General features: G+C 40.4%; 1 protein-coding gene across 4 annotated transcripts in view; it reads right to left on the bottom strand.

Moving 5' to 3' along the window:
* COLEC11 (collectin sub-family member 11) overlaps positions 1 to 10,609 on the bottom strand; it is a 21,162-nt gene extending 10,553 nt beyond the window's left edge. For 2 of the 4 annotated variants that reach the window (XM_009866600.1, XM_009866585.1), the window contains exon 1: positions 10,475 to 10,604. In XM_009866600.1, the coding sequence (XP_009864902.1) occupies positions 10,475 to 10,604 (130 nt within the window). Of the gene's footprint in view, positions 1 to 4,748; positions 4,821 to 10,474 lie in introns of all 4 variants that reach the window. The other 2 variants (XM_009866578.1, XM_009866593.1) reach the window with 2 other exon arrangements.
* Positions 10,610 to 12,173: the final 1,564 nt, after the last annotated feature.

Raw genomic sequence — 12,173 nt, forward strand, 5'->3', positions numbered from 1 at the left:
AACCTACTAGACGCACCTCTTCTAATACACCCCAGGATGCCATTGGCCTTCTTGGCCACGAGGGCACATTGCTGGCTCATGGTCATCCTGCTGTCCACTAACACCCACAGGTCCCTTTCTCCTACACTGCTCTCCAGTAGTTCAGTCCCCAACCTGTACTGGTACTTGGCATTGTTCTTTCCCAGGTGCAAAATTCTGCACTTGCCCTTGTTGAACTTCATAAAATTTCTCCCTGCCCAACTCTCCAGCCTGTCCAAGTCTCTCTGAATGGCAGCACAACCTTCTGGTGTGTCAACCACTCCTCCCAGCTTCATGTCATCAGCAAACTTGTTGACAGTGCTCTCTAATCCCTTGTCCAGGACATTGATGAATATATTGAATAGTACTGACCCCAGTACTGACCCCTGAGGGACTCCACTAGATACAGGCCTCCAGCTAGACTATGCCCCATTGACCACAACTCTCTGACTTCTTCCCCTCAACCGATTAGTGACCTACCTCACTACTCAGTCATCCAGATCACACTTCCTCAGTTTACCTATGAGGATGCTGTGGGAGACGGTGTCAAATGTCTTGTTAATATCCAGATAGAACACATCCACTGCATGACCACCATCCATCCACCTGGTTATGTCTTCATAAAAGGGTATCAGGTTGATCAGACATGATCACCCTTGGCAAAGCCACGGTGACTGCTCCTAATGACCCTCTTATCCTTGATATGCCCAGAGACAGTGGCAAGGATAAGTTGTTCCATCATATTTCCAGGAATGGAGGTGAGGCTGACAAGGATATATTTTCAAATGGTTGTGGCTCTAAGAAAATTAAAATGTCTTGAAGAACACATTTTTGTCCTGCTTCTTTGATTATACATTCCAACAGCAAATTCCAGCTCTTCTTATTTTGATCACCATAAGTAGAATCCATGCTATTCTGGGAAAATTCAGTGTAGTACTGTTATTGAAATACCTGTAGTGGAATTTGTACATATGGAACTTATTGTCTCATGGATTGCATCATGACTCAGCTAAATAAATGAGTTCACTCCACACACGGAAGTGTGAAGTATTGCAATCAGTGCAAATGGGGAAAGTTATATCTATTAACTTCGCACTCCACAACTTGTGCTGCTATACATGCTAATTTCACCTGAATCAGCCACTGTACTTGATCCAGTGCTCTACATTTTACTTAAGGCCAATACAACTTTATATTCTGCTGACACGTTATGCATCATAATTGACCTATACAATTAATTAAAAGCAATGAGGAAAGTAAGTGGAATTTAACCTTAATCAGTGCCCAAAGACATCAGAATGTCTGATGTCACCCTGAAACATCAGGACACGCAGAACCAGATTTATTTCAGGTAAGTACCAGAAAGTTTTAATGTTTATCAGTTTCTGAACTACAAAAATCTGAAAATATCATGAGGAAAGGATATGACAGAAATATTTGCAGCAGTTTCTGCTGCCAAGGTGTTTGGTTTAGGTCAAATACAAAAGCAATAATTTTCTTACAGGGTTATTCGTTCTTGATTACTGTATAACTGAAGAGTTCTAAGAAACTAAGCACATTTTCTTGGATGAACTTGATTGAGAAGTGAAACAAAGAAAAGTAAAAGAAAAAAAAAGATTACTACCATTCTGAAAATGTAAATTAACACCAGAAGTTGAAAACTGTACAAAAACTGCAGAATTACAGTTTCTCTCTCATGCAAACCATTGCTTACTCAAATAGCAGAAAACCACCATGAAATTTAGCAGTCTCCACCAACAAAAGGAGCTAAATATTAGCCCAACAAGACAATTATTAGGCTTCAATGGAAATACAAGCGGTCAGACATGTTAACACAGAAACTGCAGTTTAACAGGCTACTGCACAGAAATAGGGCTGATCATCCATGTGTACCCTTAGAAAGGGGGAAATGCAAAGTGAGGTAAGAGTCTTATCCGTCTTTCATTATCCGCTAAGTTATGTATTAAGTACCTGGATCACAGGTCTAAGCTTTATATCAGCTGAGATTTTAAAATACTTGGCCAGCACTTTAAAAGACATCAGGAGTGTATGCCCATCAAGAGATCAAAATACAGAGCAAAAAAGGAAAGCTAATAGCAGGTCATTAATAGATATTAGAAAATCTGTCCAGGAAAAAGGTGATAAACTGGTTATTTCTTAGAATAACTTCATGAACAAATTATCAGCCTCCAAAAGACGCTCAGTTCTTACCCCTCAATAAGAAAGATGAACAACCAAATATGGAAAAGACATCAGTGTGTTGGATATTTCAGTGTTAGCGGCTCACATGATTTTTCCCAAGAACATTGTTATGTGTTTGTTTGTTTTTTGTTATGTTTTTATTTTTCCAGATTCTGGATAACAAATGGGAAAGCTCTTGGACTGCTGGAAGATAATATGCAGTTGAGTCATTCTCATTGAGCTTGAGAGTCTAGAAAAGTATTTATGCATGATCTTCAGTTCTGGGCACCACTCGCTGTCTGTGGAGGTTAACAAGAAACTGAAAGATCAGGAGACTGAAAGGTTTTTCTAGGTCAAGGCTGGATAGCCTTCTGTGTCTCTTCCATACGGTAGAAATCACATCTGTGTAGTTTGTTTCCTTATCCAGTCAACACTCAGAAAATACATTGGATACAGTCTTTTGCATAAAAGGATCCAGAGATTTTTGCATTGTCATAAAAGAGAAGTAAATTGGAGTCCACCTGAAGAAGACAGTTTTATGTGGCTTGGAATAAAAAAAGTTAAGGGAGGAACCTAACTGCAGCCTTCCACCACCTACAAGTCATTTTTAAAAAAGACACAGGCTGCTCTTCTCAGAGATACACAGTGAAAGGACAAGAAGCAATGATAACAAGTTACAGCAAGAAAAATTTCAGTCGGCCCTAAGGAAAATGTCCTTCACGATGATAACGGTGAACAGACTGAACAAAAAGGATGTTGAATCTTCATCCTTTGAGATTTTCAAAAGTCTCCTGGATAAGAGCCTGAGCAAATGATCTTAATTTGAAGGCTGCCCTGTTTTAAGCAGAAGATCGGACTACAAGAGCTCTTTATGACCTTTTAACCTAAATTATTCTGTGGAACTTTAACTTCTCTTCATGCTGAAGTACTTTGCAAGAGTTGAAATTTCCATTTCCAATATTTTTTATAAGAGTCATCCTTGAAGGGTACATGTCCATAAGGGAAATACACTGATTGAACACACACACCTTCCATGGGAGTTTTAAATTTCTCAATGCACTGAAGGCAGAAGAGTTCTAGCTATGGATTTTGGTCCCAGGAAAATCTGCAGGTATCAGACTCCCATAATTGCCCAAAAGAAATACATAATGGATCATGTATCATCATAAGGAAGTATAAATTACCACTGTGATTGCTTTGAAAGAAAGCTTGTAAACTCAGTTCAGCGAAAACTAACTGAATCGTTCTGAGAACAGGAATGTCAAAAGTTTAATTTCAATATCAAAATAAAAGATTTCTAATAGTCCTAATGTGTCTTCTTTATAATGTGCATCTCCCAGAAAACTTATAAATGTCAAATTTCCTCCTTGTTTCAGGAGAAAAACCACATGTGAAAAGACAGAAATTCCTGCAAGACAGAAATATCATGGTTTTTTCAGCCATACAACTGAATACTATTGAGCTCTATTCCTCTAAAGAGCTCCGAACATTTTTGAACTACAATGCAAACAGCACTACTACCATCTTTCCATAAATATTACTGAGCTGTGATCCAAAAAATGTGGAATCACTCATGGCCATCTCTGCCTATTATGGCTTACTGCCTTCGCTCAGTGGTTTTAATTAAGGTATTGTGAGTGTTCACATTTACAAACAAAAAAACAAGAAAACTGAGCCTCATGATTTTTTCCCTGTGATCTAATATGAGGTGTTCAGTTGCAGAAGGTAAATTACAAAACAGACATGGTGCTTTCTTTACAGAGACCTGTCTGAAAAACGAAAATTTTCTTTTTTTTTTACAAAGTGAATCTTTTTGACCAGAAAGCACTAGTTAGTCTACAAACGAGTGCATATGGTTGTACTGGTTTTGGCTGGTAGAGTTAATTTTCTTCACAGTAGCTGATATGGTATGATGTTACAGATTCATGCTAGAAATAATGTTGATAACACGGGGATGTTTTAGTTACCACTCAGCCATTTCTGCTCCTCACCCCACCCCAGCAACAAGTGGGCTGGGCGTGCACAAGAAGTTGGGAGAGGACATAACCAGGACAGCTGACCCCAACTGAGCAAAGGGATATCCCACACCATATGACATCATTCTCAACACATAAAGCTGGGGAAAAAGAAGGAAGGCGAGGTGACACTTGGAGTGACGGTGTTTGTCTTCCAAAGTCGCAGTTACGTATGATGGAGCCCTGCTTTCCCAGAGATGGCTGAGCACTGTCTGCCTATGGGAAGCGATGAATGAATTCCTTGGTTTGCTCTGCTTGGTAAAGCTTCTGCTTTACCTTCTAAACTGCTCTTATTGGAACCCATGAGTTTTCTCACCTTACTCTTCCAACTGTCTCTCGCACCCGATCTTGGGGGAGAGTGAGAGAGTGGCTGAGTGGGGCTGAGCCACACAACAACAACAGTACACAAAAATGTCCGAGGATGATATAGTCATGCAGCAAAGGGGAGAGAGGATCACCAACATCATCACTTCACAAGAAATGACAGCATTTTGTCAGGAATGACTTTTAAAACATCTTACTTAACAAAGTTACCTTTTTCTCCTGGAGGCCCAACTCTTCCCGGACGACCTGGCGCACCTTTCTCCCCCTTTACTCCAGCTTCCCCTGTTGATACAATGGGAAACAATAAGAAGAATCATTAAAGCAGGACTATTTTCTGTTGGTGGCAGTAACAAGAGTGCCATTCCCCTAAAGGACATAGAAACCTACTATAACAAGAAGGGGGGAAACAAATAAAAGCAGAGGCAATCTGATTTAACAGCTTTATTTGGTGCTTGGAGAACAGAGTTTCCTGCAATTGCCATAGACACTGACAAACCCAAAGCCAATTAATTACTGAAGTCTCATACAACAGGTCTAGTTTTGAAGATGTTACTCATATTATCAAACTCCAAAAAGCCCAACAGCACAATTCACTTAAGTAGAAGCTTCAGAATCAGGCCCCAACTTGGCACATAAACTTCTTGTGTTCACCAAACACTTCCTGACTATCCGCTAAGGATATGCTTAAGTCCCAAGTGAAAATGGCTCAACTATAACCTCAAATTAAAAAAAAAAAATTAAAAAAGTTTACATCATTTACAGAGGCCTATAGGCAGGCATTGCTATATCCATCATTTAAAGGATCATTTTTAGGCAGAAAGAGTATCTCCTAATCCCCATTCTCAGTTATTTACTGTGCCTGTGCCTTTTAATGTCTGGGTATTGCACTTAGATGCACATGGCTTCTTATAGTGCATTATTATATTCAACATATTCAAACCTCAGCTGATGTAAACGATTGCCTCCCTGGTGCTTTTCATGAGAAATTTGGGGATGCTTAGCTTGTTTTGCCTCCTACTATTGTACTACTATTGCAGTTTGCTATTGACATAAAATTAAAATCTCTTAAACAAATAGAAGTTTCAAAAATTTTTTACATAGCCACCTTTACACAAAAGCTTTGTATCAAGGAGAAGAAAGTTCTATGGCTTCCATAGAAAAGAAACTGCCACAATCTAAAAGGCAGAGCTAGCACAGAACCCCTGATGCCCCAACACCGTATTTCTATAGAGGAAAGTAGAGCACTACCTGCTCCCCAGAAAGGTGAAGGGAGCACCATGGCAGAAAAGTCAATGCTTATCATGCACCCCTTGAGCTCTGCTCTCATAGCTGGCAGCTGTTGTTCAGAGGGAGAGCACAGAGATGTAAAAACAAGCCACAACATGTCACGTTTCAAATATGCAGCCTCCAGCTCTCTCTGTCTCTCTCCTTATTGTAGATATGGGTGGCTGTGAGCTGAGCTCCATCTGTTATATTCTCCTTCTTGTGGCTGCCAGCAGGCTCCAGACCCTCTTCCCTGCCTTCAGAAATGCAAAAATAGGCCATTCTCTGACCTTAATGAGGACAAACTCCACATAATCCCCAGTGAATAATATTGTTAGTATGAAACAGGCTATTATTCGGCACATTTGGGAACGTCACTTTTTTTATTATCAGGTAACCAATAGGCTTTGTATGATTGCCTCTCCCCCCTCAGGGCTGGTTATGAGTTCCTTGCTTCCCAAAGATAAATCCTGACAATGACTTTTCCCTGCTCTCTGGAGGCTGAGAGCAGGTTATTACAGCCTATTGCTTTACATGTTCTTCAGAGTGAAAGCTGTGCATTAGGGATCAATAAAATAGATCACTCTTGCTTCAGGCCATTACACCTGCCTGCATTTATTCCCATAATAAGATGACACTGCATTCCTTAGTGTGGGTGTTCAAGAAACTTTCCCTGGGAGGAGACTACTCCATCACAGGCCCAGCTACAGACCACTCTGCATTTTTTATTACCCGTTTTAAGCAGCAAGACCTCCGCCAAGTGGTCCAGTTCCACTTTGCAATGTTTAAGTCCCTATTTTTTCCTGTATGTACCCTGAGCAATGTGCAAGCTGAGGAAGCAAAGCCTGTGCAGGTGTCGTGGGCAACAAAACAGTTTTCTGTTAAGGAATTGCAATCAATTTAATTTATCCCCAGTTAACACTACCTTTCAACTTTTTATTTCTAAATTAGGGGAAAAAAATTAACTGAGAGAAAAACAGATCTGCACCCTCCTTCAGGTCTCCAACCCCTGTGCCACACATTACAACCAGTCCCTTTGGAGCAGGAGGCTGGGATCAATGCATCGTGGTCTCTGCCTAGTTACTCCCGCATGGCCTCCTCCACCAACCACAGCCCCTCCTGCGCAGTCTCCTCTCCATCCCTTCCCTTCCATGAAAAGTACTTTCTTCTTCAGTGCAATGCATCTCACCCACACAGCTGAGGTGGAGCGAGACGTGCCCAGCAGTGCCCCGCAGGGCTGTGATGCCCCAAAAGCCCTGCTGCCCCGCTGGGCTGCAGCAGGATTGCAGGTATCAGGCACAACCCTGACACTAGCACAACCTTCTTCTCCCATCCTCTCCAAGAGAGATCTTTCACACTTCAGACAATGTCTTCCTTTTGCTGCTGACTTGCCTTCTTTTCTGAATTCTTTGAGACAGACTTGTCTCTGACTACGTTTGCATCCTGCCCACCTTGAGATGTACCACCTACTTTAACGAAAATAGCATGCCAACTATTAACTATATGAGCTTTAAACTTTCCTTGGATGGTGATAGTTTCTTCCATTACTCATATTCCCTGTGTGAATAGACACATCAAGTGTAGGCATAAAATAATTCATTTTAATTCAATTAAATTAATTTTTAATTTCATTTTAAATTTCATTTTTAGTTCATTTTAATTCATCAACTTTTTATGTACTGTATGCTATTGAAACTAGTAAGACAATTCCTGCTTTAGATTTCAGAATAGAGACAAAACAAGGTGGAAAACTTAGCATTTAAGCTAAGGACTGTTTCATATTACTTTTTTCTCCACAATAGCAGTAACTTCAATCTCACGGGCCTATCAAAAGGAACCAGACTTTAGGAAGAACATGAGTGAGCAATGTAGTGAGGCTTCATCATCCATCACTTCTTCACACACAACACATTTTTCCCATTATTAATATTGTCAGATTTCTAAAACACAGATCAGTCTGCTGTCTGGATTCTCAGAGCCACAGTATTTTCCCTTCTGCATTTCATCTTACTCCTTTATACTGTTGAGGTTTAAAAAAAAAATAGAAAAAAAAGAAATCCCTAAGACCTAAGCTGCTGACCTTAAACTCATTTGTGCCTTTTTCTATTCTTAGTGTCTTCAGTGGCTGTCTTCATCTTCCATTTCCACCTCCATTCTCATCTCATCCCCCTTCCGATTCCCCTTTTTATTCTATGGGGTCTTAATTGGCTTTGTGTCATTTTCTCATTTCTTTTTTTCTTTTTTTTTAAGTTTCCAGTCTCTCCACTCAGTTTCATTCTTCATGTCCTTCTTTTCTCTTTTCGCTTTATCTCTTCCTGTTCTTCCAAAATTTCTCCATTATGCACTTTTTGGATACTTTCCCCTTCCATCTTTCTCCTTCACCACCCTGTTTGGGCTCCACTTCTTGCATCACCTCTTAGGCTTAACCCTCTTTTCCTACTTTTTCCCCTTTCACACATCCCATGTGTGAGGTGTCCCTCATTTCCTTCCATTTCTTCCTTGCACCTGTTTTTTCTCAAATCTTGACAGGCTCATGCCCAGCAGCAGTGCAGGGCTCTGTTCCTCCATCACTGGGGCCAGCAGCCCAGCAAAGGAGGAGATGGGACAGATCTAAAAGCCCCACCGAACAAATCCTGCCGCGTGGAAGCCGAAATTTGGGCATGCAGCCACATATATGCTCAGTTTAGAGGAAGCCTTGGCCACCAAAACGGGTTGGAGTTGTGCCAGCAGGGGACAGCAGTATCTCATTACCAATTCTCTGAGCCAGCTCTCCTGACAGCGTAGCTGGAGCATTGATAGCTTTTTAGGGATTTCACATTAACTTGGGGCTGTATCAGGCCATTTTGTGCTCCGTTGAATTCGTACATCAATCTCTCTCACTTTTGCAAGGCTTACAGCTCATGAAGCAGAGTGAAATCATTAACACATGATTGTTTTCAGACCTCTCTGTTGTTTCCTGGCTCAGGATTGCCTTCTGACAAAGAGATGGAGTCCTGCACTATTTATACACTTTAAAAATCTCTGTTGCGTATAATAACAATGGGCCTCACATAAAAATGGTAATCATAGATGTTAATTTTGACTGATTTCACAAATAAGGAAACTAAAGCAAAAAAGTTACCAAAAAAAAGTTACAAATCTCCAGTCCCCAGTACTGTGGAATCTGACCCTCCGACTGACTTTCCATGTAACTTTAGGCAACATATAGGTAAGTTGATTGTATTCTTCTCTGTGAGTCACATCAACAGCACCATCTGATGCCTATTTGACAGCAAATACACCAAACAAATGAAACAACTACACTCAAAGCTTAAACTTCAGAAGGTCTGGATATAGTGTTGTTCTTCCTAACTAGAACATCTACAGATGTAAATATTATTAAGACTTGAAAGCCCACTTACTGAAGTAAAATTAAAAAACATAAAAACATAGATTTTGGTTCAGTTCAGGCATCCAAAGCTGCACCTGTAATGATAGAAAACAAGACAGGAGAGCTTTCCTGGTCCTGAAGTCAATTTGCCAAGCACAACCCATATCCCTACAGCCCAGAAGCAAGTCCAGCATTAGGCAGCCATGTCCAAACCAGGCAATGTCTGGAAAGGGCAGCTCAAACCACAGCCAAACCTGTGGCCAGGCTGTGCTCACAGTTTAACTGTATGAACAACTGCAGGACAGAGCTGAGCCTGGCCCTCACCAATCAGTCAGACAGCGGAGACAGTGCCTGCAGTCCATGCTACAGTGCTCAGGTAACTGGATAAAGCCCAGGTTTGTGCTAGATAACACTAGTGGCATCGATATTTTTTACTCTTGGGACACTATGACGCATAATTACCAGAAAAAATGGAAGATTATTTGTGCAGTTCTTAAACAATGCTTTTTTATTGTTTATTATTGTTAATGATAAACTGGGGATTTTCATGGGAGTTTTTGTCTTTATTTAATGGGTATTTCCCCACACTCACAGATGTTACAAATATCATAGCTTCCACAATGGGAATTACTGTTACTGACTAAATAGGGCTGGGATTTTGCAGCATAATGGATGCTGTTGCTTTAAAATGGTAATTTTTCCCAGTTGTTGATTTCCTATCCAAGGTGCATTTTTTTTTTTTTGCTACAAAAAGATCAATAATTTATTGTGCCGTTTCTGGGGGGCAATAGCTTGGGGTTATATTTTTTAAAAATGTTCCTTCTGTCTATAGAAACTGTAGAAATTCCAAAAAGCTACCTTATTCATTCTTGCTTCTAAAAGGCACTTAAACATTTAAAAATCAAGGGAAGACAAGCTAGAAAATACAAAATACTTCCCATTACATTGCAAAACAGCAATGAAAACCTCTTCAGGTATAAAGTAGGTCCTGATTTTACAGTATTTGGATATATGTACCATTCCTAAGTACAAACAGAGAGAAAGCAGCCAGGCAGTGTATCAGAGTAACAAGCACTACTGATCAAGAGCAGGTCTGGGAAACTTTGGTTATGTTTATTTTAACAGACTTAAATTCATCTTATGGACTTTAAAACTCCACTTTTTAAGGAGGCTACAAATAGGACAAATATCAGGACAACTGAAAGGCACCTTCTTCATCTCTGATAGAAAGTCAGTGGTACAAATGAGCCTTTTAGATAGAAAGGATTTAGAATTTGAATGATCGAATAGGCTTCCACATTACCTTTGAGGCCTGGAACGAGAATTTGAACAGAGCAGGACTCTTCTGCAATATGTTGAGGATATCCAGACCTTAGCAGTGACAGGAAGGCAAGGCTAATTAGAGTCACCAAGAAAACCAGATCTCTCTTCATAATGAGCACTTACAGGTCACTGACTCCTAAGCAAAAGAATGAATAAACAGTTATAAGAATTCCAAAGACTTTCTGAACATATGCAGAATTGTACCACAAATACAACATATTTTTGGGTGCCATAACCCACACAGCACTGTAAGAATATGTGCAAGTCCTTTGAGCAGGTTGTACTTTCCACAAACATACAAGAAACATGCATCATCACATTCAGCAGCTTGTTTTGGTGTTAAGACTGGGTGAGAGAAAGCTCAGAAGAAATTTAGTTAACAAGTGGGAGATTAAGCAATGCTAATAAAAGAGGCAATTCTATGTTCACAATTTCTCACGGGAGGCAGGGATCTGGAATGGTCAAAGGAGAAAATACAGTACACAGGCTTGCACTGAAAGACGTTAGTATTAAGTTGCCACTTAGAAAGAGTGCATACTGCTTTAAAGAGGCAATTCAGCAGACGATGAGACCAATCTAAAGGCCTGAAATTTCACTTCCCATCTACCTGAGCACTGAAATTGGGCCCAACAAATTGTCTGATACAATAGCCCTCATGCAACTCATCGAGGGTGGAAGGTAGATAATATTTCACTATACCATGCAATGAAGTTACACCAAAGTCTTCAATAAATCCTGAAAAGATTCACCTCTGAAACATACCCTTGTTTAAGCTTACAAGTGAAATGGCTTGCCTGATGTTAGGCTGTGAAGAGATGACTCAGAAAACAACAGTACAGAAATGGAGTTTGCGTGAAATGACCATCAAAAGCCAGTATTTAGGGGGTCTGTAGCAATACCCTTTGACAGAAGTGTTATTTATGTACTTCTGATATGTTTTTTCAGTCCTTTTTTCCCCCAACATTCTGTACTACAGAAACAAGCTGAAAGTCATATCAGGGTTTTAAGAGAAAATACCTGTATGTCATCTTTTATAGCCACAATATAGACATGTGCATTCTAGAGCAGGAAGATTGTGCTGTATTACTCTCCAGTCCTTGATTCCCTTCAAAAATAAGTGAAGTACAATTAGGCAGGGGTCTGGGGCCAGTACATGGGTCTGTGTGCCTCAGCATGCTGGGCATCTAGGAGGGTGGATCTGTTATTTTGGGCATAGCTCTCCTTCAGTAGGGACAGGGTAGGGAGCTTCAGGGCAAGAATGAGCTGGTGAAGCAGATAACCAAAATATAAGGAAGGGATGGAGCAAGAGGAAAGCAGACCACCCTTCATGTGCAGCAAAATTCAGTTTTGCCTAAACAATTAAAAAGCCTTGCTCTAATTTTAAATTCCATAAGCAACTCTGATACGTTTCATAGATGTCTTAGTAGCAAGGCTAAGTAGATGACTTTGGAGTTTGGGGAGTAAATTTTTCCTCTGAATTGCTGTCCAGTTTGTGCTTCCATTATCATCTAGGCAATAAAATAAGTAAAATGCAGCAGGGAAGTCAGATAGGAGCTGATTTTTTCTCCCTCTTCATGTGAGGAGGGCATGGTATTAGTTATAGGAGAGGTTGCTCTGCCTCACAACACCCTTGCTACACCATCCAATACCACATCCACATCACAGGGCAGGAGTGCTCC

This window comes from Apaloderma vittatum, unplaced genomic scaffold (genome assembly GCF_000703405.1).
Source record: "Apaloderma vittatum isolate BGI_N311 unplaced genomic scaffold, ASM70340v1 scaffold14220, whole genome shotgun sequence".
Taxonomy (NCBI): domain Eukaryota; kingdom Metazoa; phylum Chordata; class Aves; order Trogoniformes; family Trogonidae; genus Apaloderma; species Apaloderma vittatum.